A 23,999-nucleotide genomic window follows, 5' to 3' on the forward strand; every position below is an offset into this window, starting at 1 on the left:
ATTAAACAACTCAGATGTGCATATTTGTATGTAGAATGAAGCAAAAAGTGTATTTTATACACTGCTATAAGCAACAAATTGGGTTCTGTATAGAGCTTTAAATGATAGCAGCCTTTTTAGTGTATTCTTGCTATGTTCATAGTTAGAAATTCTGCTTTAATATTACCATAAAGCACATATTCATTACAGATGAACAAGCCTCAGAGGGACCTGCTGTTTTTCCCCTCAACCTTCCCTCAGGAAATACCATCAAATATAATTCCACCTGCCATCCTTAGGGAGCAGGTCCTTAATGTTCTCTCTAAGGCTAAGAGCATTGCATCAGTGGGCCCAGACAATTTCCCAGGATCCCTTCTAAATAGCATTGAACATGACCTATCAGGGCCTGTGAAATTGCTATTTAACTGCAGTCTCCAAACAGGTTTCGTGCCTCATGAATGAAGAAAAGTAACAGTCATCCCTCTGCACAAAGGTGGGTCATCTACAGACCTTAACAATTGCAGACCCATAAGTTTCACTAGTTTTATTTGCAAAGCCATGGAAAGAATTATCATGGAAATAATCAGTAATAATAAAGTAAACCCCCAGACACTGAACCCAACCCAGTTTGGTTTCATCAAGGGCAGGTCATGCCTATTCAACCTGGTGAACTTCTTTGAGGTCAACAAAGCAGTGGATGAGGGCAAAATGATTTACACTGCTTACCTTGACTTGGCTAAGGCATTTGACACAATGCCCCACTCAGGCATTGTTGACAAACTCAGGAGGTTAGTTACAAAGCTGTATGTCACTTGGTGGATAGCCAATTAGATCACAGACAGGACCCAGGAAGTTAAAACTGGGGAGTCCACCTTTATAATGAGGCCACTCACAAGTGGATTTCCTCAGGAATCAGTCCTTGGAACACTCCTTTTTTGGCATTTACTTCTCTGAAGTTAAAGCCAATGTCATTGGTCTCTGGCTAACAAAATTTGCAGATGATTGCATATTAAATCTCACACCGACACAGATGTTCTCCAGGAAGGGCTGACACAGACAAACAACTGCTGTCAGGCCATGTGCTAAAACTAAATGCTAAAAAATGCATAATATTATCCTTTGGGAAGTCATCCACCTGTGATAAATAACTATCATATTGATAACACACCCCTTAGAGTTGACCCAGTAGTCAGGGACTTGGGGGGGGGGCACATAGACAGTAACCTAGCCTTTGACCATCATGTGTATGCAGTAGGAAGGAAATCATTCTATGTTGCACAACTTATAAACAAGAGTATGGAATCTAGGTCAAGGAAGCCATTGTTCCACTGTATTCAGCATTCATCAGACCTATCATTGAATACAATGCCCCCTTTGGTATGTACCTAACCCAACATGTGGAACGTCCAAAGAGGTTCCTCACCAAAAGAATACAGAGTGTAAGTAAAATGTCCTATGCAGACCACCTCAAGGCCCTATCCCTGTATTCTGTCTCCTACAGGCTGTTGAGGGAGATCTATGCCTGGCATACAGAGCATTGTCAGACCCCCGCTCTGACGGACCTCCTGCATCTCAGCAAAACAAACAGCACCAGAATTACCTGTTCTAAAGACTTAAACCTTGCCTGTGATGTCAATGTGATCTGATGGAAAGGCAGGTATGTATCCTAGAGACTACGCCTTCTCTGGAACAGACTCCCCATCCATGTGAAGCAGAGTTCTTCCCTAACCCAATTCAAGTGTAACTTGAACAATTAGATGGGGAACAGGAAATTCATCCCTGGCTTCACCTGTGTCTCTAGTGGGCACAGACAACCTGTAAATGGTTCATCTCTCAAGCTCCTGCTTATAAATGTTTCATCGCCCCAGTCCCTGCTTACACTTATCAAGGGTACCAGAACTTGTCAGAGATTTGGGATGAATGGTTAGGCTTAAAAAGTCCCTTGTGGTTGTTGGCCTAGTAAACACCTATGAACCTAAGAATAAGCCAAGTGCAGTTTAGTAATGCTTTAATTCGTGCCTATGTTAGTCTAAGAAAGACAGGTTATAACAGCTTTTTTTTAATATACACTGCTTTAATAGTGCTTAACATTTTTAATTAGAGGCATTTTCATGGGTGTGTCTAAGTACTTAAACACTGCCCTAAACCATTAGAAGAAAAACATTTATTTCATCAAAGAACTATCCATGTGCCTTGAGGCACCCAGAAATACATTTTCCTATCTGTCATGATAATTCTTCTCTCTTCAAACCTCAAGTCATAAACATAGATGCGCTATACTTACATAATGGTCATGGTGTTCCTGCTTAAAATGCTAAGTCAAAACTGAGAACATTTTTATTTATTTGTATATTTATTTATTTGTTTGTTTGAATTTGTTTACCTGGGTAGAGCACTTACTAAATCTGTCCAACTTCAGTTACAGCCCGGGTTAATAAACTCACCAGGCATACAAAATAGGCAAGAATATAATGGTAGAGATGTGCTTTGGATACATAACAAATCCAATGTATTAATTTACGATATCTACAAATGTTTCAAAACATTTCAGAAATTAGAATCAAATAAATTAAAGATGGGGAAAAGGAGCAAAGGATCTTAGCAGTTGAGTTAGTGTGTAAAAAAAAAAGTTAAAGTAGACTTAAGTGATGCAATCTGAGCGGTGAAGGAGCACATAATAAAATGTTTCCATCTACATGGAGGGTATCATTCTGACATCAGTCTTGTTATGGGTATACATAACTTGGTTTTCAGACATACCATGTTGGGAATTATGTGGACTCAATTCAGAAACTACAGTGAATGTGGCTGATCTGGCATGGTAATGCTGTATAACTGCTAGACCAATCACATACTGAGACTGCGTAACTTCCATTACTTTTCCTTCAAACAAGAAAGTATCAGCAAGTAATGTACCTGGGGAATCTTTACAATTGCCAAAATAATACTGCATATCTTCTGGGTCAGTCTTGGCAGTGGAGTTGAGTAACTCCCAATGTCTTTCCTCAAAATAAGTAAACCATCAAATACAAATCATTCAATTCTAATCAAATGTGAAATTAATAGTAATGTCTTTCGACTTTTCCCAGTTAGGGGTCACCACAGTGGAACTCTGGTCTGCTAATGATTGGCAGTGGAGTTTTACAGTGCCGAGTTGCCAGCCTGACACCCAACCTTCAAAGAAGGTGCACCCATTCAGGATCGTACCTACCTGCATGTCTTTAACGTCACTCGACCGCGGGAAGGATATGCAGACTCCACACAGAAGGCCCTCCAGCTGAGAATCGAATAGGAGAACCTCTTGCTGTGAGGTGACAATGCTAACCACTGCACCACAATCAGATATGAAATTAATAAATTAAATAAAACAATAAAATATTCTGCCCATCTGCAAATAAAATTTGCAGTGTGCATTGAAGAAAACAAAATTCCCACTGAGAGTCTTTTATCTGCAGAAGAACATGCTAAAGCTTGTGTTCGCTAATTTGTCATCTCACCAAAACAAGAACTCATCAAACTTGTGAGTAATGAAATAATTTACAATCACATTCATGAATGTTTTCTTAGAAATCTTAACATGCATAAATATCAAATATAAGAAAATAATTATATGGCTAAAGAAAGAAAACCAAGTCAATGAAGTATGCCTCCACTGAGTCAGTAGATGTACAAACTAAAACCTCTTCCTATACCCCAGTGGAACAAAAACAGATGAGGGAAATAACCAAATAAAGCAACATAATTATGGAATAAAAATATGTACAGCTATGTAACAGTATGACTACCTTTACATCTACCCGAACTATAAATACACAACTAGTATAAATGATTATAAAAACAGAACTACATTTACATAAAAAAGTAGAAAGTATTCTTATGTGTAAATACAATCTCAAAAACATAGTGTAATAGCTATAATATATGGTCTGTCCTCATGACCAGTCCCCGCAAGCCCGAGTAAATGCTTGCATAACCGACACCTGAACCATGTATTATAGCTGTCATATGTTTGTGCTGTGATTTCTCCATCATACTTTTGCTCATATTAAGTCACAAGGTCACCTTTTCTTTCCCAAGATTCACACATCAAATGAGGCAGTAGCAACAGTCATTTTCTATTGAGTGCACACTTTTTGTTGCTATTGTCACATCCTGCCTCATTCCAACATGGCCAAGTGACCACTAAATTCCACCCAGTGTGATAGGATGCCCCACTAATTTGCCACATTCACATGAGGAGTTTTATTACCATCTACAGAGTCAGAATTCCAGGTCCCTGTTACCTGAGCTCTGTGGCAGTTTCATACTAATTCTCTTTCCACCCTAATAGTAAATGCTTAGGAGTCAGCCTGACCAAGAACACATCAAGGACTGTCCTCACTCTCAGATAAAAGTGGTGTGATTTTACCATATGAACTCCTGCACATTGCCTTTCATTCCTTTTGGTTACCCAGTACTCATTCACAATAACTATTTCGTATAGGATAACAGGAGGTTACCAGCCTAACGGCCCGAGAGTCTTTTTAAGCCTAGCCATTCATGCCCCAGTTTTCCAAATTATCAATGCCCATGGGATGAAATGGCTTTGGTATATGCCTCTGCCCTAGAGCATCAATAAGCTGCCCCTGTCCATAACGGCCACAGGTGACAAGCTGGGTAAATTTGCAGTTTCCCATCCACTGGTCCAAATTACATTTGAATATGCTTAAGGAAGAATTCTGTTTCACATGAAAGGGAATCTGTTCCAGAGAAGAGGTAATCTCTGAGACATATACTTGTCCCTCCAATATGTTTTATTTGTGTCACAGATGAGTTTTATATCCTTAGATCAGGTAATTCTAGTGCTGTGTGTTTTGCAAATGTGTAGCAGATTCATCAAGGCTGGAATGGAGAATGCCTTGCAGGTTAGGCATAGACTGTCCCTCAGTAGTCTGTAGGAGACCGAGTACAGGGAAGGGGTTTTGAGGCAGTTTGCATAGGACATATTATTTACATCCTGTATTCATTTAGTAAGGAACCTCTGTTACCGCTACAGCTGTTGCAAGTTCCCTTTTCAGGGTAAGTCCCAGATGTCATTTAAGTATCTTTTATATTGGGTCTCCTATGAATCCTGAGACATAACTAACCTGCTGTGCTGTTCATAGACTGTGTAGGGGGTCATGTTTTGACTGCTACTCAGGTGATCAGGGTGGGTCTATATTAAATGCTCGAAGAGGCGTTCCATCAAATGCCTCTTCATCAACACATAATCAGCGACCTCACTAAACCACAAACTATCAAAACAGCACTAAAAACCCATACACATCACTTCAAACATAACAATTGTGCCCCCCCACAATCCCCCTAACTAAATATACCAACACAAGATCGCACTACAGTGGGGTCAAGGGCAATGTCACAGCTCAGGCCAAGCGATTTTTTTTCTCTGGGAAAAAAATCACTGACCTGAGCCTTCGCTATTTTATGATTTCGGTCTATACATGTTGGCGAAACAGCATTCACTGTAATGCTGTTTCTCCGATGTAATATAGACCCATCAGGGTTTGGTTAACAGTCATGGCACTGGAGAGCCTGGGGTTGGGGTAAAGGGTATGACATACTTGCCTTACCCAGAAAGTAGCACAGGGTAGCATGCAATCATGGACACACTGGTTCAGTGCAAGTTACTTGCAAGAGACAGGGAAAACCAATGCTCATGCTTTTGTGAAAGAGACAGAACTGATTGGAGGAAGCACCTCTTGCAGAAGTGAGAGGACATCTTCATTGATCAACCCACTGCATGTCCCTCCTCGGCACTTTACTGAATACATATGGGAGACAGGGCCACAAAAACAAACCTCAAACCACCCTTGATGGCTGTCAGCCCTTCCAGTCAACCCTCACCCTAGTGATGGAAAATGAATGGACTGATTGACCAGTATGGAACTGATGACTGACAGCAGGGGTAAAAATGAAAAAAAATATATTGTACCATTCGAGTCACTTCAGCATCATTTACAGTAGTTTTCATTCCTTTGTGGGCACATGTATTATATCACCCTGCGTATCATTTCTTCTGGGCCACCTCATGATTCCTTCATGAGTCTGTAGCTCCTTTTGGCTCACCTACATCCTTTTTCATAGCACCCAGCCTTCCTTTTCACATAAGTATAGACTGTTACAGTTACTTTTGTTACATTTTAATGTTCTACTTCTCCTTCCTCCTAGAAACATCCCTTGTTACTTAGACGCAGCAATTGTTGAGAGAACCAATGCGTATTATATTTATAATCTGACACATTTCAGGCTGATTCCAGTCCATTTCCAGACGTAAGTAGTCACCTCCTTCCGTGAAGTACTTAGGCTGGTCACAAGTTGCTGCTTCTTCCACATGCTCTCTTGATAGTCTGCCTTCACATTGCCAAGTGTTCTTTTCTTTCTTTCTATTTTGAACAATTTTTATTAAGCAAAATCAAATTAACAAGCAAACAAACAGATAACATATTTACATAAGAATCTGCATGAATAACATTATATATATATAATATATATATACGTGTGTGTGTGTGTGTGTGTACACATGTGTATATGTATATGTATATATATATATATATATATATATATATATATATATATATATATATATATATATATATAGATCGACTTTAAATTCTCGAAAAGCCAAAACATCAAGTTGCAAAATGGTGAGACAGAAACAATGAAAGTTTACATTCACAAATATCCAGATCGTTGTAAGTTTACACCACAAAAGGAGTTAGTTGGCCAATGTGGTGAGCTTCGCCCTTTTCTCCACTGTAGTGCCATCTCAGAGTTTGTATATTTAGTTTGTGGGGGTGTGGGGGCAAAGCCCCCCACTTGGGTGGGTTTTATTTGCTTTGGTTTGTTTTATTTTTTAAGTTTTCTTGACTGATTGTTTACTTACTAGGGGAAAATTTACAATGATCTGGACGTTCGTGAGTATAAACTTTGTTCGTTTCCATCTCGCTGCTTTCCAACTCGACGTTATAGTAATTTATTTTAACATAGATCCATATATATATATATATATTTTTTTTTTTTTTACAGCATTTTAGTTTGCCTTCCCAAGTAACATAGCCATAATAGAAAATTCAATGACATCTCCAGTTTTTGTACTAATAGTCGTCCACTGAAAATGTGCTGGAATGTATCTTTTTTTGTTTTTAAACAAGAAACATCTTTATTAAATTATCACTTATGACATAGGCAATCATACATTATTATTATGTAAATGAAAACAAACCATACTGACATATTTTTAGATGCAAACAGTGTAAGTCACTTATAATCTATCCAGTTTTTGTGAGTCAAACATTACATAGCTCATTCAAATCCTGCCTTCTTTTAAACCTCAGTCCTCCTCCAAAATGTTATTCTGCATGTATTGTACCCACAATTCCCATTTTCTTCTATGTAATTTGGTCCTTCCCTTTTCGAAAGATCCCATTTCCAGTCATTTTATCTCTGTTACTATATTTACTACTTCTAGTACAGTTGGTTTAGACTTAGATTTCCATTTTCTTGTAATTGTTTTTTGGCGGCCACCATAATGTGATTTAACACATCTTAATATTTATTCCACTTTTATTCAGCTTCCATTTCTTAGCTGCATTAATTTCTCATCATCTGTTTCCTTCACATGCTTTTTGCAGAACTTGATTTTGTTTCAGAATCAAGCACTTCACCCACATCCTGAATGGATTCATAGATTTTTAGATTGTTACTAGGGTAGCAACCCTGTGAACCTTTCTAAGCCTAGCCAAGTTTTCCTGAAGGAATAATTATGCCCTGTATCTGGTTCATGACTGGTTCATAGGTTAGTGCTAGGCTAACTGCCCTTGCGAGCCATTGTAAGCCTAGCCAATTATCCCTTGTGAGACTCAAACCCTGCACCTTGTGTTTGTAAGGCAAACACCTTAACCATTAGGCCACCCTCCCAACCCCAATAGAACATTGAGAATCAGGTATTTATAAGCTACCAATGTCCATAACAGACATGGGTCACAGGCTCAATGTAAATTTCCCATTCCCCATCCACTGGTCTAAGTTGTGCTTAAACTGGGTGATAGTCTAACTAATCTACTAGATTTTCTACCTCACAGTCTCATAGTTGAAGTTCATCCTTCAAGTCATACTCCTAGGATTTACCATAAAGTCATCACGCTAATATTTTTTAACCTCTTCACTAAATTGTGCAACAAAACCCACTAGTTCATATTTGATAAGGGTTGAAACAGTAGCACACAGACACACACACACACACACGCACACACACACACACACACACACACACACACACACACACACACACACACACACATACACACACACACACACACACACACACACACACACACACACACACACACACACACACACACACACACACACACACACACTGCACTGGCCCATTTATCCCAAACCCTATAGCAGGAAAGATATAGGTAAGAGGCAAAAATCACAGCTGGTCCTATGCCTGCAAATTTGCTCTTTGAGAACTTAAAAAAAAGAAAAACTTTACTGGTTTCATCTTTTGGCCCCTTCCCCAGTGATTCATTTCACCATAATACTTTCCCAGATATCCTAGCTCTCAGTACCTTCCAACTCTGGCATTCCATGTTACAGTGTTTCAGTCTCCATAAAACAGTGTAAGAAACAGATGATCAGCTTCAGATGTGAGATGGCATCATTGTCACAAATTCTTATTTCACTCCAACGTTGAGAAAACAGAACAGCAATCAAAACACGTAATGTTAGGTTAACAAATATATCAGGATATTAGGACTGCAGACTTACTGGTTGTTGTCAGTAATGAAACAGTTTTCCTTGTATTAGTCTGTACCTGCTAGAGCCACTGACTGTATCAAGCTGCTGTCACTCATATTGTCTTTCTAGCTTCCCTAGGACTTCAGTAATCACCTAGTTTCCTTTTTCCATAATTTAATATCCTAATTCCATTAGGGCATATAATCTGCATATTGTCTTGTCTTTCACTGCACTTTCAAACTGTACTCTGCTAGGAACTTCTGTGGAATAATTTTTCATATCACTCCCAAAACTGACATGAAATTCGTATTCATTATTTTCATTTTGGCACGCCAGTCGCTTTTTCCTATGCCCACCAAACGTTCCTCCCCCAAGGTGCAGCTGGGAAGTTTCAGTTTTGTTCTTTTTCTCTTTCCAGTGCAACATAGAAAGAACCTCCATCCCAACAAAGACAAAGAACATATTAATTTCCACCTTGGCTTCCCGTACCACCACAATGGCACATTTTCCTATTTTGTTATAGTTCGCAGAGTCTTATTTTGATCTGTAAATGTTTGGTATTGAGCGGTAGAAAGTCACATGCTTGGGCATCTGGGCATCTTTGTTATGTATTTTGACTACATAAACTCAAACATTTTACTGTAAAATTTTAAATGCAACTCTTTTATGTTTTTCTTCCCTTTCTGTTTTTTTTTCAGGCACTTTATAATCAGTATCTACAGTTTAAAGAAACAGACATCCCACCAAAGGAAGCAGATAAAACAAAAATAAAGCACATGTATAAGTTGCTGGAGGTATGTGTTTTGTAGAAAGTTATTTTTATTTGTATAGCAGATTTCCCTTTAATTACAACAGCAGTCTGCATTAATTGTTGCCATTTTTTTTCTGGTAAAAGCCTTGGATAGAATTTGGTCGCATCAGACTTCCCCAGCGATACCATCCCAATGAAGTGGAAAAAGAGTGGGGGAAACTAATAATCACTATGCTAGAGAGAGAAAAGTCTTTACGGCCAGAAGTAGAAAGGTAAGTGGAAGAAGAAGAAAAGAAAAACAAATTAGATGGTATTTGTTTACTTATTTGGTTTTTTTTTTTTTTTGGTTATCTGGAAGGTCTGTGTGGTCCTAGACCATTTTAAGTAGAAACTGGTTTGTACTGTACTCCAAATATGCTTAAAACTATAACTGTAAAGAAAAGACCAAGACAGAGCCTAACTGAAATGACCATCGCCATGAAAAATTTAGATTTCAGAAGGCCTACCCTTGGCAGTACTGTCTTAGACAGTGTCACAGTTATGACACCTTCTGTTTTTGTCCACTGGATCGAGCTTGTAGAGTATGTTTTGGCTGAAAGATTGTTTCCTTCCATGCAGTCCTGTCATACTTATTTTCTCAGATGCACTGAGTATGTTGTTAATGCTCGTTGAGGCATGGTAGTTTTTGTAACTCTGGTAACATCAGTGAGGTAGGGAACTTGCACCTTAGTCTGTGTCCTGTCAAAATCTGAACAGGTGATAACTTTACTGGCTGAAAGGAGTATATTCCAGAGGTCCAGATCTATAGGGAGACAGTCTTCCTTGCCATCAAAGATACATATTTTAATGAGAATTTTTTTACAGTTTGGATGACCCTGTAAATTTGACCATTGGCTTGTGGGTATTTTTGTCATGTGGCATTGTAACGGAACTCCCATTCTAAGGCAAACCGCTGGAATTTCGAATTCTTAAATTATGGGCCATGTTTTTGTAATAGTAAGTCGTCTGTGATCTCTGTCAGCATGGATACCAGAGGATATGTTTGGTATTTTGAACAGTACTGAACACACAGAAGGTATTATACATTTTTATGCTGGAAAAATGCTGGATCAGATCTACAGCAGTTTTTGCCCCGTGATGGTCTGGTCTGCTATGTGAAATCATTTCCTCCAAAGGAACGGTCTTTTGCGACATACTCAGGACTTACTCATTTTTCTGATTTGAGAGGATATTCCAGGTCACACTGTGATGTTTCTTGCTGACCGTTAATACTGCAAACTAGATAAATGCTACCTTTAAACACTAGTCCATAATGGAGGATAAAGTATGGCTTTAAAGCTAAACAAGTTTTTCTTTTTTCTTCAGACCATTCTTTTAGGATTGCTGTGTTTACTATTGCATCTCAGTGTCTATTTCAGTCTGTTTTTTTAATTCTGACCATTTTTCTTAATCTGGTAAGCAAAGAACTGTTGTTGTCACTTCAGGATCATTCTTCAAAGAGCCTTCATTCGTCTTGTCCAAGTGTGCTTAGCTCACAGCAGAAGCATAGCTTGGTTGGTGTGAGGGGGCAGTTAACTGTTGTGCAAGATGATAGGTAGTGCTATCGACATGTGTCCATCAGTCAGTGTTGCATTCATTTCCATACTGGCATTTCTGACTGCCAGCATGGAAATTAACTCTGGTAGTGCTTTTCTTTTACTGTTAGAACTGAACTGCATGCTTCAGTGCTCCATGTGTGGTGTAAGTTGTAGCAAGCCACATGTAACAAATATTTTTTTTCTCAACTTAGAATTGAAGGGAACTCCTTGCAAGAGAGTTCAGGAATGCCTGATTGGGGAAATGGACATTTACTTTTTTCTCTTTTTTTGCTGCTCAAATAGAAGTTAGGGAGCAGCACTGGGTGCTAGAAGAGCCAGCAAGTCTCTGACACAGATGAGTTAGCAAAGGCTCTGACACAGATGAGCCAGCTAGAGCTCTGACACAGATGAGTGAGCTAGGGCTCCAACACAGATGAGCCAGCTAGAGCTCTGACACAGATGAGCCAGCTAGGACTCCGACACTGATGAGTGAGCTAAAGCTCTGGCACTGATGAGACAGCTACAACTATGGCACAGATGAACCAGGTACAACACTGGCAGAGATGAGCCAGCTATAACTGTGGCACTGATGACCCAGCTATAACTCTGGCACTGATGAGCCAGCTAAGACTCTGTCACAGATGAGACAGCTATGACTCTGGCACAGATGAGACACCTATAGTTCTGGCACTGATGAGCCAGCTACGGCTCTGGCACCGATGAAAAAGCTATGACTTTGGCACCGATGAGCCAGCTATGGCTCTGGCACCGATGAGACAGCTACAACTCTGGCACTGGTGAGCCTGATATGACTGACACAGATGAGACAGCAATGATTGTGTTACAAATGAGCCAGCTAAAACTCTTGTACAGATGAGACGGCTATAACTCTGGCACTGATGAGCCAGCTATGACTCTGGAACCGATGAGCCAACTATGACTTTGGCACAGATGAGCCAACTGTAACTCTGGCACAGATGAACCAGGTACAACTCTGGCACAGATAAACCAGGTATGACTCTGGATCTGATGAGACAGCTACAACTCTGACACAGATGAGCCAGCTACAGCTCTGGCACTGATGAGCCAGCTACGGCTCTGGCAGAGATGAAGCAGCTATGCCTCTAGCACAGATGAGACAGCTATGGCTCTGGCACAGATGAGATAGCAACAACTCTGGCACAGATGGGACAGTTACGGCTCTGACACAAATAAGATAGCTACAACTCTGGCACAGATGAGACAACTACGGCTCTGGCACTGATGAGTCAGCTATGACTCTAGCACAGATGAGAAAGCCACAACTCTGGCACAGATGAGCCAGCTATGGCTCTGGCACAGATGAGCCAGCTATGGCTCTGGCACAGATTACACAGCTGTGGCTCTGGCACAGATGAGACAGCTATGTATTTAGCACAGATAAGTGAGCTTTGTCTCTAATACAGATAAGCCAGCTCTGGCTCTGGCACAGATCATCAACAGGGTGCATCTCCTTTCCAGGTTTCTGCATCACAAAATCATCATTGTCACAACCCCCTTTTCCAGTTTCTTTTACTTGGGCTTCAGTGTCTTGTCAACTGTCATCTATCTCAGTTCAGAATCATTTCCTCCCACGTTCTTCGACAGTCATGCCCTACCTTAGCAGGCCTTCTCTCACATAATCTATTCATCTGTATCTTAGCTGAATGTCTTCATCTCATCTTGTCTTCTTCCCATATCTCCCAAATCTGCTTTACTAAGTCATCTTCTGCTTTTCTGGCGATCTGACCAAATCATTCTAATTTGTACTACTTGACTTTCTCTGCAACTGAGGTTACTTTTGCCTCTGCTCTTCATGTTCTTACTCTCCGGTCATGTGGTATATGCCTCTCCCTCCCACCCTATAACAAAGAATGTGTTCTTACTCTCCAGTCATGTGGTATATGCCTCTCCCTCCCACCCTGTAACAAAGAATACCCTCAGGAACCTTTTTCCCTTAACACGCCCAACATATATATTTTTTTTGTGGCACTTTGTTTTGCAATATGTTAACCGTCATCCCCGTCCCAACCATTTGACCCATTTGGTCCCCATCACCAGGGAGAGAGATGAACTGAAGTAGCCATCATCTAGACAGTCAACAAGGTTGTTTCACATTTTTGCATTTTCTCCTTGGCCGTAACTAGCTTGTGCCCAGTAGGCTGTGTGTAGAGGATGTCCTCTCATTTTTGTTAAGGGCAGTTCCTCAAAGCAGCCCTGTCATCTCCCACAGCAGGAGCTGTGCTCTTTCCAGTCTCCACCAGAGAGATTCCACCACCTAGTGTGCCCCTGGCTGCAAGCATTAAGCCATTTCCCATACAGAACTCTGCTTCATTATTTCTGTTGCCCCAAACATGAACTCAAGCAGTCCTCCAGTCCTGTTCTGTCTGTCCCAGTATGACTAGTCAGGTTACCCATTATCATGACCAACTTCTTTTTTGTTTCATAGGTTCATAGGTTCATACTAGGCTATCTGCCCTGGGGCAATTATAAGCCTAGCCTGATTCTGTATGGCTTACGCCACCCCTTGATTTGAGTATACTGTGCCCTTTTTAAGGTTTAGTTTACTGTGCCTCTGTCTAATAGTGACATGGGAGTAATCCCTGGGACAAACCTACGATCCCCCATACACCTGTCGAGATTCTTCTTGAAGAGATTCAGTGAGGTGCTCTGCTTCACATGAACTGGAATTCTATTCCAGAGCGAAGGGAGCCTCTGGGTTATGAACCTGTCCCTCCAGCAAGTTCTATTTATTTCTGTGCTGAGGTTCAAGTCCCTCAAGCGTGTGGCTCTAAGGGATTTAGATTTACTGAGGTGGAGCATGTCCATTAATTCTGGATTTGACATAGCTTTGTATGTCAGGCATAGATCGCCTCGAAGTAGGCAGTATGCAACTGAGTAGAGCTGGAGTTTTTTTAACCGAGCAGCATATGGCATCTGTTTAAGACCCTTGATCCTCTTGGTGAGATACTTTTGGGGTCTTTCTAATTGCTGCAGGTGTCAGGTAAGGTACATCCCAAAAGGGACATTGTATTCTATGATGGGCCTGATGAGGGATGAATAAAGGGGCATGATTACCTCTCGATCTAGATGTGAAACCCTTCGTGATGAGGTGGGCTATGTAGAAGGTCTTTCTAACCACTTTGGCAATGTGGTTTTCAAAGGAGAGATTGCTATCAACTTGGGTCCCCAGGTCCCTAATAACTTTCTCTGTACTTAATGGGTTTCTGCCTATGTGGTAATTTGTGGGCACATTGTTTTTGCCAAAGGGTATGACTATACATTTTTTGGCATTTAGCTTTAAACCAAAGCGCTGGCACCAGTTATCTGTCTCTGTGAGACCTTTTTGAAGGATGTTTGTGTCAGCTGGAGAGTTTATTATGGCGCCCAGTTTGCAGTCGTCTGCGAACTTGGTGAGCCATAGTCCTCCCACATTTGCCTGTACCTTGGAGAAGTATATACCGAACAAGAGTGGTCCCAGATCAGAACCCTGTGGGACGCCACTTGCGACCGGTTTCGAGTCTGACATGGCTCCAGCAACTCTCACTCTGTGGGTTCTGTCTTTGAGCAGGTTTGTGACCCATCTTGTGACATAGGGGTTTATATTTAAGCTGGATAGCTTATCTATGATGCCCGAGTGGGGTATTGTGTCAAATGCCTTTGCAAGGTCCAGATAGGCTGTGTGGACTACCTTTCCTTCATCTATGGCTTTGGTGACTGTTTCAAAGAAGTCAACCAGGTTCAAAAGGCAGGATCTGCCCTTGACAAAGCCGAACTGGGTAGGATCTAGTGTCTGTAGGTCCCCAATGTCTTTGTTTATGAGCTCCATGATGATCCTCTCCATAGCCTTGCAGAATAAGCTAGTCAGGCTTATGGGGCGATAGTTTCCAGGGTCCGTAGAGGCTCCACCTTTGTGGAGTGGGACCACTGTTGCTGTACGCCATTCTGTGGGCACATATCCTGTAGTGAGGCTGAGATTGTATAGCTGTTTTATTTGAGCGATTAGTTCCTCTTGGAGTTCATGTAGGACGCAACCTGGGACGCCATCTGGTCCCATGGAAGCGGTGATTTTTGCTTTGGAGAGGGCAGCCTTCACCTGAGCATCAGAGATGTTTGGGAGGCAGCCCTCTGCTGGGATAGATACTTGCTCTTTTGGGAGTTTGCACTGAACCTGTGTGCCAGGATATTGGCAATGTCTGTGGGTTCAGTGTATTTTTTGTCATTTAGAATTAACTCAGAACAAGTCTGGGAGTTGCATCCCAGGTTTGTAACATAACTGAAAAAAGCCTTATGATTGTCTTTGGTGTCCTGTGCAATTTTTCTCTCGAAGCTGGCCTTGGAGGATTTTATGAGGGATCGTAATTTTTTGCTAGTACTGATCAGAGATGCCTTCCCTATTAGGGATTTTGCTCTATCATGTAGTAGCTTCCTCCTTCTGTTGTACAGTTTATTTATGGCAGGGGTCCACCAGACTGGACGCCTGCCTTTGGATGATTGGGTCTTGGTTTTGTTTGGGATATCATGATCCATGCATTCCTGGAGATGTCTGTAGAATGCGTTTATATAGGATTCTGCAGTTTTGGCCGTAGTTTCCACTGACCCTGGGGCCTTGAAGGATTCCACTGCGGTTTTGAGAAGTTAGCTTTTGAGAAGGTTTTCACTGTGGTTTTCTGGGCTGGGGGTGGGGTCGGGATGTGGACATCCAGTGAAATTAATTTATGGTCTGATCTTACCAATGAGGGATATACTTCTGGTGTGGAGCATAGAGTCCCCATGTTGGTAATGATCAGGTCTAGTATGTTGTTCCCTCTTGTGGGAGTGGTGACTAGTTGTTCCATAGCATTTGAGTTTATAATTTCCAGGAACCTTTGGGCTAAGGTGCTGGGGCTTGAGTAGTGCTCCCAGTCAATGTTTGGGTAGTTGAAGTCGCCCAATATAATGGTGTTCGGAGAGATCTTCATGTTCTCCAATGTTTTCAGGAAAGCCGAGTGGGATTCCTGACTTTGAGACGGTGGTCTGTAGGATGCTATAAACTGAAAAGCAGTCTTGCCCATTGTTAGTTGCACATGGATGGTCTCTGATACTTCGTGCAATGCCACTAACCTGGAGGTATGGATATCCTTGATAAATATGGAAACTCCCCCTCCTTTTGTGGTTCGGTCCGGGTTTTGGGTCCGAAAAGCGTGATATGAGGTATAGCCTGGTAGTGCTGGGGTGCTCTCTGGAGCCTTGAACCAGGTTTCTGTCACTGCACAGATATAGATGTTCTCCATACTGTGGAGAGCTTCGAGTGCGTGCATCTTGAGGTTAAGACTTCTGGCGTTTAGCAGCATTACCCTTAGTTTCTTTTTCCTTGTGCTGTCTATGGGGGTGGGTTTGACTTTTGAGCCTTGCCTAAAAAAGGCACTATGGGGGTGGCAAGAGCCTTTGCCAATATCCAAAAGCCCAGTGGTGACCGGTGCAAGCCGTCCCTAGTGAAGCAACGTGGCTTGTCGAGCATGTCATCCCAGGCTGACAGACACTGGAACCCCTTTGAATGACACCAAAATTTTAGCCAATTGTTAAAATCGATCATTTTGTCTTTGTACTGTGGCATTATTCTAGGTGAGGGTAAGATGCTGCTCAATGTCAGGGTCATACCAGCCTGGGCTATATGATCAGAGAGCTCCTCTATGTCTCTTTTCATGTAGTCCAGGGAGGTACGTCTCAGGTCATTCACACCAGCATGTACAATGACTGAGTCATATTTGTATTTGCTTTGGAGTGACCTGAGTGCTTGCGTTATGTGGCAGATCCTAGCACCCGACAGGCAGCTCACCGTGACCTTCTCTTTATTCAGCCTGGTGAGCGGGACGTCAGTGTGTCTGACAATAGAGTCACCTATTACAAGAGTATCAGGTGTGTTATTCAGCCTTAAGGGCTGTGGCTGCTTGGCACACTGACTTTGTGGGTTATGTGTTGTGTGTTTTGTTTTGAGGTAGCGTTTGCTTGGATGTCTGCTTTGGAGGTCTCTATTGCTTAGGTAGATTTTTATTTAGAGCCTCCGAGTATGTTTTTGTGTATTTATGTGTTTGGTTCGTTGATGTGGTGGGACTATGTGATACTGGAATTGTGTTGTGTGAGGTTACCTTCTCCTCCTGACTGGTTACACCAGTTTTGAGATGAGAGAGCTCAGCCTCCAGTTTGGCTAAATAGTTGCATCTCTCACATATATTTGAACCTGTTTGGAGGAGGAGAGGGTTGTCCGTGTACATGAGACAGTTGTAACATTGCCTCAAAATTCCCAGATTCACCAGCTGGACTGGAGAGGAAACCATTGACTGACCTTTGGACATGCTAGAGTAATATAGGGAAAGTGAATTTAAGATGGACCAATAGAGGACAGGGTAATCGTAGAGAGTATAAGAGTAAGTAGTGCTTATGGTTTAATAGTGCTAACTTGTAGGATTACTTAATTGGACCAGTGAAGGGCCTTAGAATGAGAATATGGTGTTTAAATTGAAAGATAGAGCAGTTCTAAGGGAAAAAGTGAAGAGCAGACTTTGTTCATGTTTCAAGCTGTAACAAGTTATTTAATAACCTTGATTACTAAACATCAGTGTGCAGTCCTCATGGATGGTGCAATCTAGTCCATCCTTGTTAGACTGATCACTTCTCTTGCATATTTTTCCTTTTGTTTTCTGACCACTCCATAAGTGATCCCACACCAATCAGGTAACTTAAATCAAAAACTGTGTACATTCTGACCCATCTCCTTCACTTACTCTCAATCTCAAACTGTTAATTGTGATTGGACAACCATATACTCATCAGTATCTGTCAAACTACCCTCTTTAATACCTGCACCCCAAGCACCCTTCCCGTTTGTTTATCTGATAAACATCATCTATGGCTGACACACTTCTTCTACAAACTAATGAGAAACCTACTCTCCTCTCCCTCTTTAGCTTTAATTCTGATTTCCTCTGTTGATCTCTCAACTTCCTGCATCATTGGTTCCACTTCCTTGTAATCCCCTTTTTGCCACTTCCTGCATCATTGGTTCCACTTCCTTGTAATCCCCTTTTTGCCAATACCATCAGTAAAGCTGTCAGCGCCTGCGTGCACCTTGGATATCACCCAAGTTAATAGCATAATTTTGTTTGTAAGAATTAGTTGTTCTCCCACTAATGCATCTGTCTGTGTTTTCATTTCCCACTTAATGTGTTGTTGTGCATCACAGTCCCAAATCATGCTCTGAAGACTTTCACTTCCCTATATCCCATCTCCAAAGCACATCTGTTGCTTGGGAGAATAGATGATTTAATCTAAATGGCATGTAAAAGTATCAATGCAGGCACTTTCATGACAGTATTCTAAATTTCCTACACTTTATTCTGTCTCTTGCGCTGGCGTATATTTCGTTCCATTTCTTGACTGGGTAATACCTCTGCAACCTTCTGCTCCATTGCTCCATTCCCACTGAAATGTTTCTGTCTGGTGCTATCTCAGCCCCGATCTTCTTCTGTATGCCCCTACTTATAAACGTCCTTATCCATGGCACATTCAATTTCACGTCTAATAGATAACTCTCAGTCTCTGGGGTATTATCTCTGTTCGATATGGAATAATCTTACCCCCCAGTAATTCCACGTAAGTAATATAATCCTGTTCCTGTAACAAAACTATCTTTTCACCTCCTCCCAATTTAGGACCATTTGACCTCTCTTCAGTTTTTCTCAGAATCTTGGTTACATTTCTGCTGTTTTAATGTCTCACTTTCCTTGTTGTGTCACTCCACATTTCTTCTGCTGCTTTTTGTGTACTGGTTGTTAACCATATTTCCAAATAGCTCATTTTTTCATGCTTGCAGAGGAAGGGATACTGTTTTACCAGTTAAAATGTTGGTGCTTAATTTAATAAAGTTGCCTTGGTTTTTGTTTTTGTTTATTTTTTATCTTGTTAATTTACCATATTGCCTTAACTTTGTAAAAATGAGATGTTAGATCTTTCTCAGGGTCCATGAAGTAGAAGACATCATTAGCAAGTAGAGCTACTTCCTCCTGTCTTTGTTTTCAGTTATATCCCTTTACTACCAAAACTCTTACTTCATTAGCTAGTGGTTCTAACTAAATAGAAAACAACAAGAGAGGCAACATAAAGCCCTATTTCCACTTCTATGTTTTTTGATCAACTCCTTTTGTCCCCCTGTGTCATGGAGGTCCTGTAACTGCTGCATTAATGCTTCCTTTTTCTCTCCATTTCAGCTTTGCTGTGGAACATAGGCTGAAAATATGAGGACTGGTCTATTTTTGCACTCGTTTCTGATTACCATGAGTCAGTCTCTGATTCCAGTGACATCCTTTTCTGAATTCAGAAGACTCCTCATCACACTTCTCACATCATTTCTAGTCTTTTTTCCCTGCCAAAATAGTTTGGTATGGATCTCAACCCAGGACTTTGGTGCAGGCCCCTGGATGTGCACAATATCCAGCCTCATCTTGGCATATCCAGCCTCATCCTTACCACTGTGGCATCCACTTTGAAGCTGTCTTCTGTCAGCAAACCTATATTTAGTGCAGCAATCCTCAGTTCACTTTTGGCAAGTTGCATTTCTTTTACATCCTGCATTTGGTCAACAAGGCTATTACAGGTTACCCATTCTTGGCAACTAGACATTGACCAGACTTATTGCCCAGAACTGCTGAACTTTATGGTGGATACACCCTGCCCAATAGCATTAGCATGGGTCCCTGGCAAAGGTCAGAGTAGAGCCCTCAACCCACTTAGCACAAGCAAATATTCATGCCCTGTTAACAATATTAGTCAACATGACCTACTGACCTAGAGTCGGCTTTTACACTGCTGAGTGTCTAGACCTGATGTGCTGCTCAGTGATGACCTACTGACCTAGAGTCGGCTTTTACACTGCTGAGTGTCTAGACCTGATGTGCTGCTCAGTGATGACCTACTGACCTAGAGTCGGCTTTTACACTGCTGAGTGTCTACACCTGATGTGCTGCTCAGTGATGACCTACTGACCTACAGTCGGCTTTTACACTGCTGAGTGTCTAGACCTGATGTGCTGCTCAATGATGACCTACTGACCTAGAGTCGGCTTTTACACTGCTCAGTGGCTAGACCTGATGTGCTGCTCAGTGTTTGGTTTGTGTTCTCTATACAGAGGAAGCTGCATACCAGCAGAGGGTCCAAACAACTCTTCCCCCAGAGCCTATGTTACTGTCCATGACTCCATTTATTTTTGGATTCATTCATTTGGCAGAATTCATACATTCAAATTGGAGGGCTTAGTTTGAACCCAATACCTTCCTCCTTGAGGAGGAAATACCCAGCATGTTTTTGGGGAATGGGAGGCACTCCACGTGGCTACAGGGAAAACATATAAACTCCACACAAACATTGCCAGAGGTCATGATCAATCTCTGAACCTTGTGTCTTTCAGGTGACAATGTTAACCATTATCCCCACCCTGTTTATCATCATCACAGTAATGTAAAACATGTGAGAAGCCGTTATCATTCGCTGTAGTGACAGTGATACCTGACACAGAATTGTTTGAAAGATGCTCTAAGGAGACTTGTGAGTGGAATCTACCAGCACACCTGTATACATACATTAATAGTTACTTACATACATACATAAACAGATAGATATACACTTACATACATAAAATATATAGATGTATACATACATAAATAGATACATATGTACATACATATATTGATAGATAGCTACATACATACATACATATGTACATACATAAAGAGTTAAATAGCTAGGAACATGCATACATACATACATACATACATAAGTAGATAGATACATACATACATAAACAGATAAATACATATATAAATTGATAGGTACATACATGCATAGGTAGATACATACATACATACCTATTTACCACTTATGCACACACACAGACAGATTTGCTGAAGGAGTTCAGGATGTTTAGGAGAAGGATGTCTGCTGTTCATTCCCTTACATGGATGACTGGCTTCTGCTAGCCTGATCCAAGGACTACCTGGAAATGTCCCTACAGTTAGTCTTGACATGGTTTCAGTTCCCTGGGTCAACATAAAATGAAAAAAGTTTTCTTTGCCTAGTAGTCAATGAATTGCTTTATTCAGCACAATACTGTAGATTTTCCAGTGCTGGGTGGCCAACTGAATAACCAGACAGCAAAGGGTCCAGGCTCAGACTTTGTGCACCTGCTGGGCGTAATGGCTAACAAAGTCTTCTTGGTGCCATTTGCATGCCAGAGGATGTAGAACTTGTAGTAGACTGTGAGGTGACCTTCTTTTGATGCTGGACCCTTGTAATTAAGTCTTGAAGTAATGGGCAATCCACACCAACCTTCTGGTGGGTCTTCCCTTTCAAAAAGTCAACCTGTTGTGGATTCCGACAAAGGGCACTTACATACTGGGGAGTTCTCACTTTGGCTCTTGCATGGTGCAGGGAGTGTATTCCCCCTGGAGAGGGTTTCAGTTAGTTGGAGCTAAGAGCAGTCTTGAAGACAAAGCTGCTTCTGATACTCTTTCTCATCCTGCCAGCAAGTAGTCCATTATCTGGTGCATGGACAAATGAGTAGGTACAATCTTTTGGCCTCTGTTTTAAGACAATATTGCTCATCTGTCTGTGACTTATAGGCTAGGGCATCACTTCCTCAACATTTCACATTCTAGGGAACTGGATGAATTGGCAGAATCTTTGAATGTTTCCTCTAGTGTCTTCCTGGAGATATGGATTCAGTAGCTATGTCTAGTCAAACTCTTCCAGAAGTGGAGCACAGTGGAGGTCCATCTGTCCAACAGTCAGGGGAATGCAGTCTTCTCCTGTTGTGAACAGCAGGGCATGGTGGGTGTAGTGGTCGATGCCTTCTGTTCTGTGGCATGTGAATTCTTGTACACATTTCTGCTGTTTTGACATTTCATAGAAAAGTCTAAGGAAGAATGACCAGCACTCATTCTGTTTATCCTGTTATGGTCAAGAATGTCATGGCTTCAGGCTCTCAGTATCTACTGATGCAGAAAATGTTACTGGTGCCTACTTGGGTTGTCTCCTATGGTTGAAGTAACTGCCAGCTCCACTGTAGGACCTGGCATCTGATGTAGGCACCGTAATCAAACTGTATGTGCCTTCTAAGTCAAACAGGTTATTGAGACCGCTAGAAATTCCTGCTCTCAGTTGATATGTGCTTCCAAATGGAAGTGATTTTCAGTTTGGTAGAAGCAGTGGGCAATGATATTCCTTTGGTCAGCCAGTATGTAGTTTTGTGTTATTTCATAAACCTTCATGATTTGGGCCTCACTTATTCTACTGTCAGAATTCGTATGTTAGTTGTCCATCCCATCATGGCCTTGTTGAGAGCGTAGTAGTGGCCCAGCATAGGCTGGTCTAGCAGTTTTGTAAAGGATTGCTTCACTTCTGTACTCCTTTGAATAACACCTTTCATCTTGGCACTTGAGCTGTGGCTTATAGGGTTGCCCAGGTGTCATTTGAACCTTTCTAGCTCAGCTGCTTCAAAACTCATTTCTCAGAAAGTGCTTTTTCTGCTAACCAATTAAAGTGTCAGGACACACTATAGCAAATCCCTTAATAATGAGTCTGAATGGACGAATATCCAGATTTATGACCAGACTTATGAATACTATGTCTGAGATTGCCATGTCTCAGAATATTCACTTTTCTATGATATGATGATCTCGGAGTTGATATATGCCTACATTTATATCTTTATCTATATCTGTCTATCTATCTACCTATCTATCTGTGTGTGTGTGTGTGTGTGTGTGTATACATATACATATATATATATATATATATATATATATATATATATATATATATATATATACACATATGCCATATACATTATTATGTGGCTTTTATATTATTATGCTTGTATCAACCTGCCAGCTTTATGATTTAATGTATTTTTAAAATTTGCTCTGTATGTTCATTTTGTATGTCATATTTGTTCATAGGTTCATAGGTTCATAGGTTTATACTAGGCTATCTGCCCTAAGGCATTTATAAGCCTAGCCCAGAGTTTTTGTGGTTTTATGTTAAAAATTGTGCTTCTGTCCAGCAGTGACACACACATGGACTGGGATAGATTTGGATTTTTGAGGTGGAGCATGTCCATTAATTCCAGGTTTTCAGTCTGGCACAATGACCTCACTTGATCTGGATGTGAATCCCTTCATGATCAGGTGGGCAATGTAGAAGGTTTTTCTAACCACTTTAGGCCACTGTCAACCTGGGTCCCCAGGTCCCTGATAACCTCTTCTGGGTATGACTATACATTTTTGGCATTTAACTTCAGGCCATGGCTCTGGCACCAGCTATCAGTTCCCTCTGAAGGATATTTGTGTCTGATGTACTTTCCACTATGGCTCCCAGTTTGCAGTCATCTGCAAACTTTGTCAGTCAAAAGCCAAACTGGGTCGCAATGTCTGCAAGTTTTTTTTTTTTTTTGTTTTGTTTTTTCAGAGATAGCAGAGGTTCTCAAGTAATATCAAGTTATAACAGTGCAGTAAATGACCCCACACAAGAGTGCTAGGTCAAAGACAGAAAATATGCAAGTTTTGAGAAAAAACGATTTTAAAATCAAGTGCAAACAGGAAATTCAATTCTCCCCAGATCTCCATTGAAAGTGAGTTTGTAACCTAGTAGACTTTCCCAGTTAACAAATGTCAATAAGTAAATAAATGATCACACGTACAAAGACACACACACACGCACACACGCACACACACACACATACATACACACACACACACACACACACACACACACACACACACACACACACACACACACACACACATGCACACACACACACAAACACACGCATGCACACACACACAAACATGCACACAAAC

The 23,999-nt window shown here is 41.2% G+C and overlaps 1 protein-coding gene across 3 annotated transcripts in view; it reads left to right on the plus strand.

Moving 5' to 3' along the window:
• The window catches only part of DST (dystonin), a 4,096,730-nt gene that overhangs the window by 2,286,734 nt on the left and 1,785,997 nt on the right, over positions 1 to 23,999 (plus strand). For all 3 annotated transcript variants that reach the window (XM_044063350.1, XM_044063347.1, XM_044063348.1), the window contains 2 exons: positions 9,462 to 9,557; positions 9,659 to 9,786. In XM_044063350.1, the coding sequence (XP_043919285.1) occupies positions 9,462 to 9,557; positions 9,659 to 9,786 (224 nt within the window). The remainder of the gene's footprint in view (positions 1 to 9,461; positions 9,558 to 9,658; positions 9,787 to 23,999) is intronic.

Source organism: Protopterus annectens, chromosome 2.part1, assembly GCF_019279795.1.
Source record: "Protopterus annectens isolate FY-2018-M chromosome 2.part1, PAN1.0, whole genome shotgun sequence".
Taxonomy (NCBI): domain Eukaryota; kingdom Metazoa; phylum Chordata; order Ceratodontiformes; family Protopteridae; genus Protopterus; species Protopterus annectens.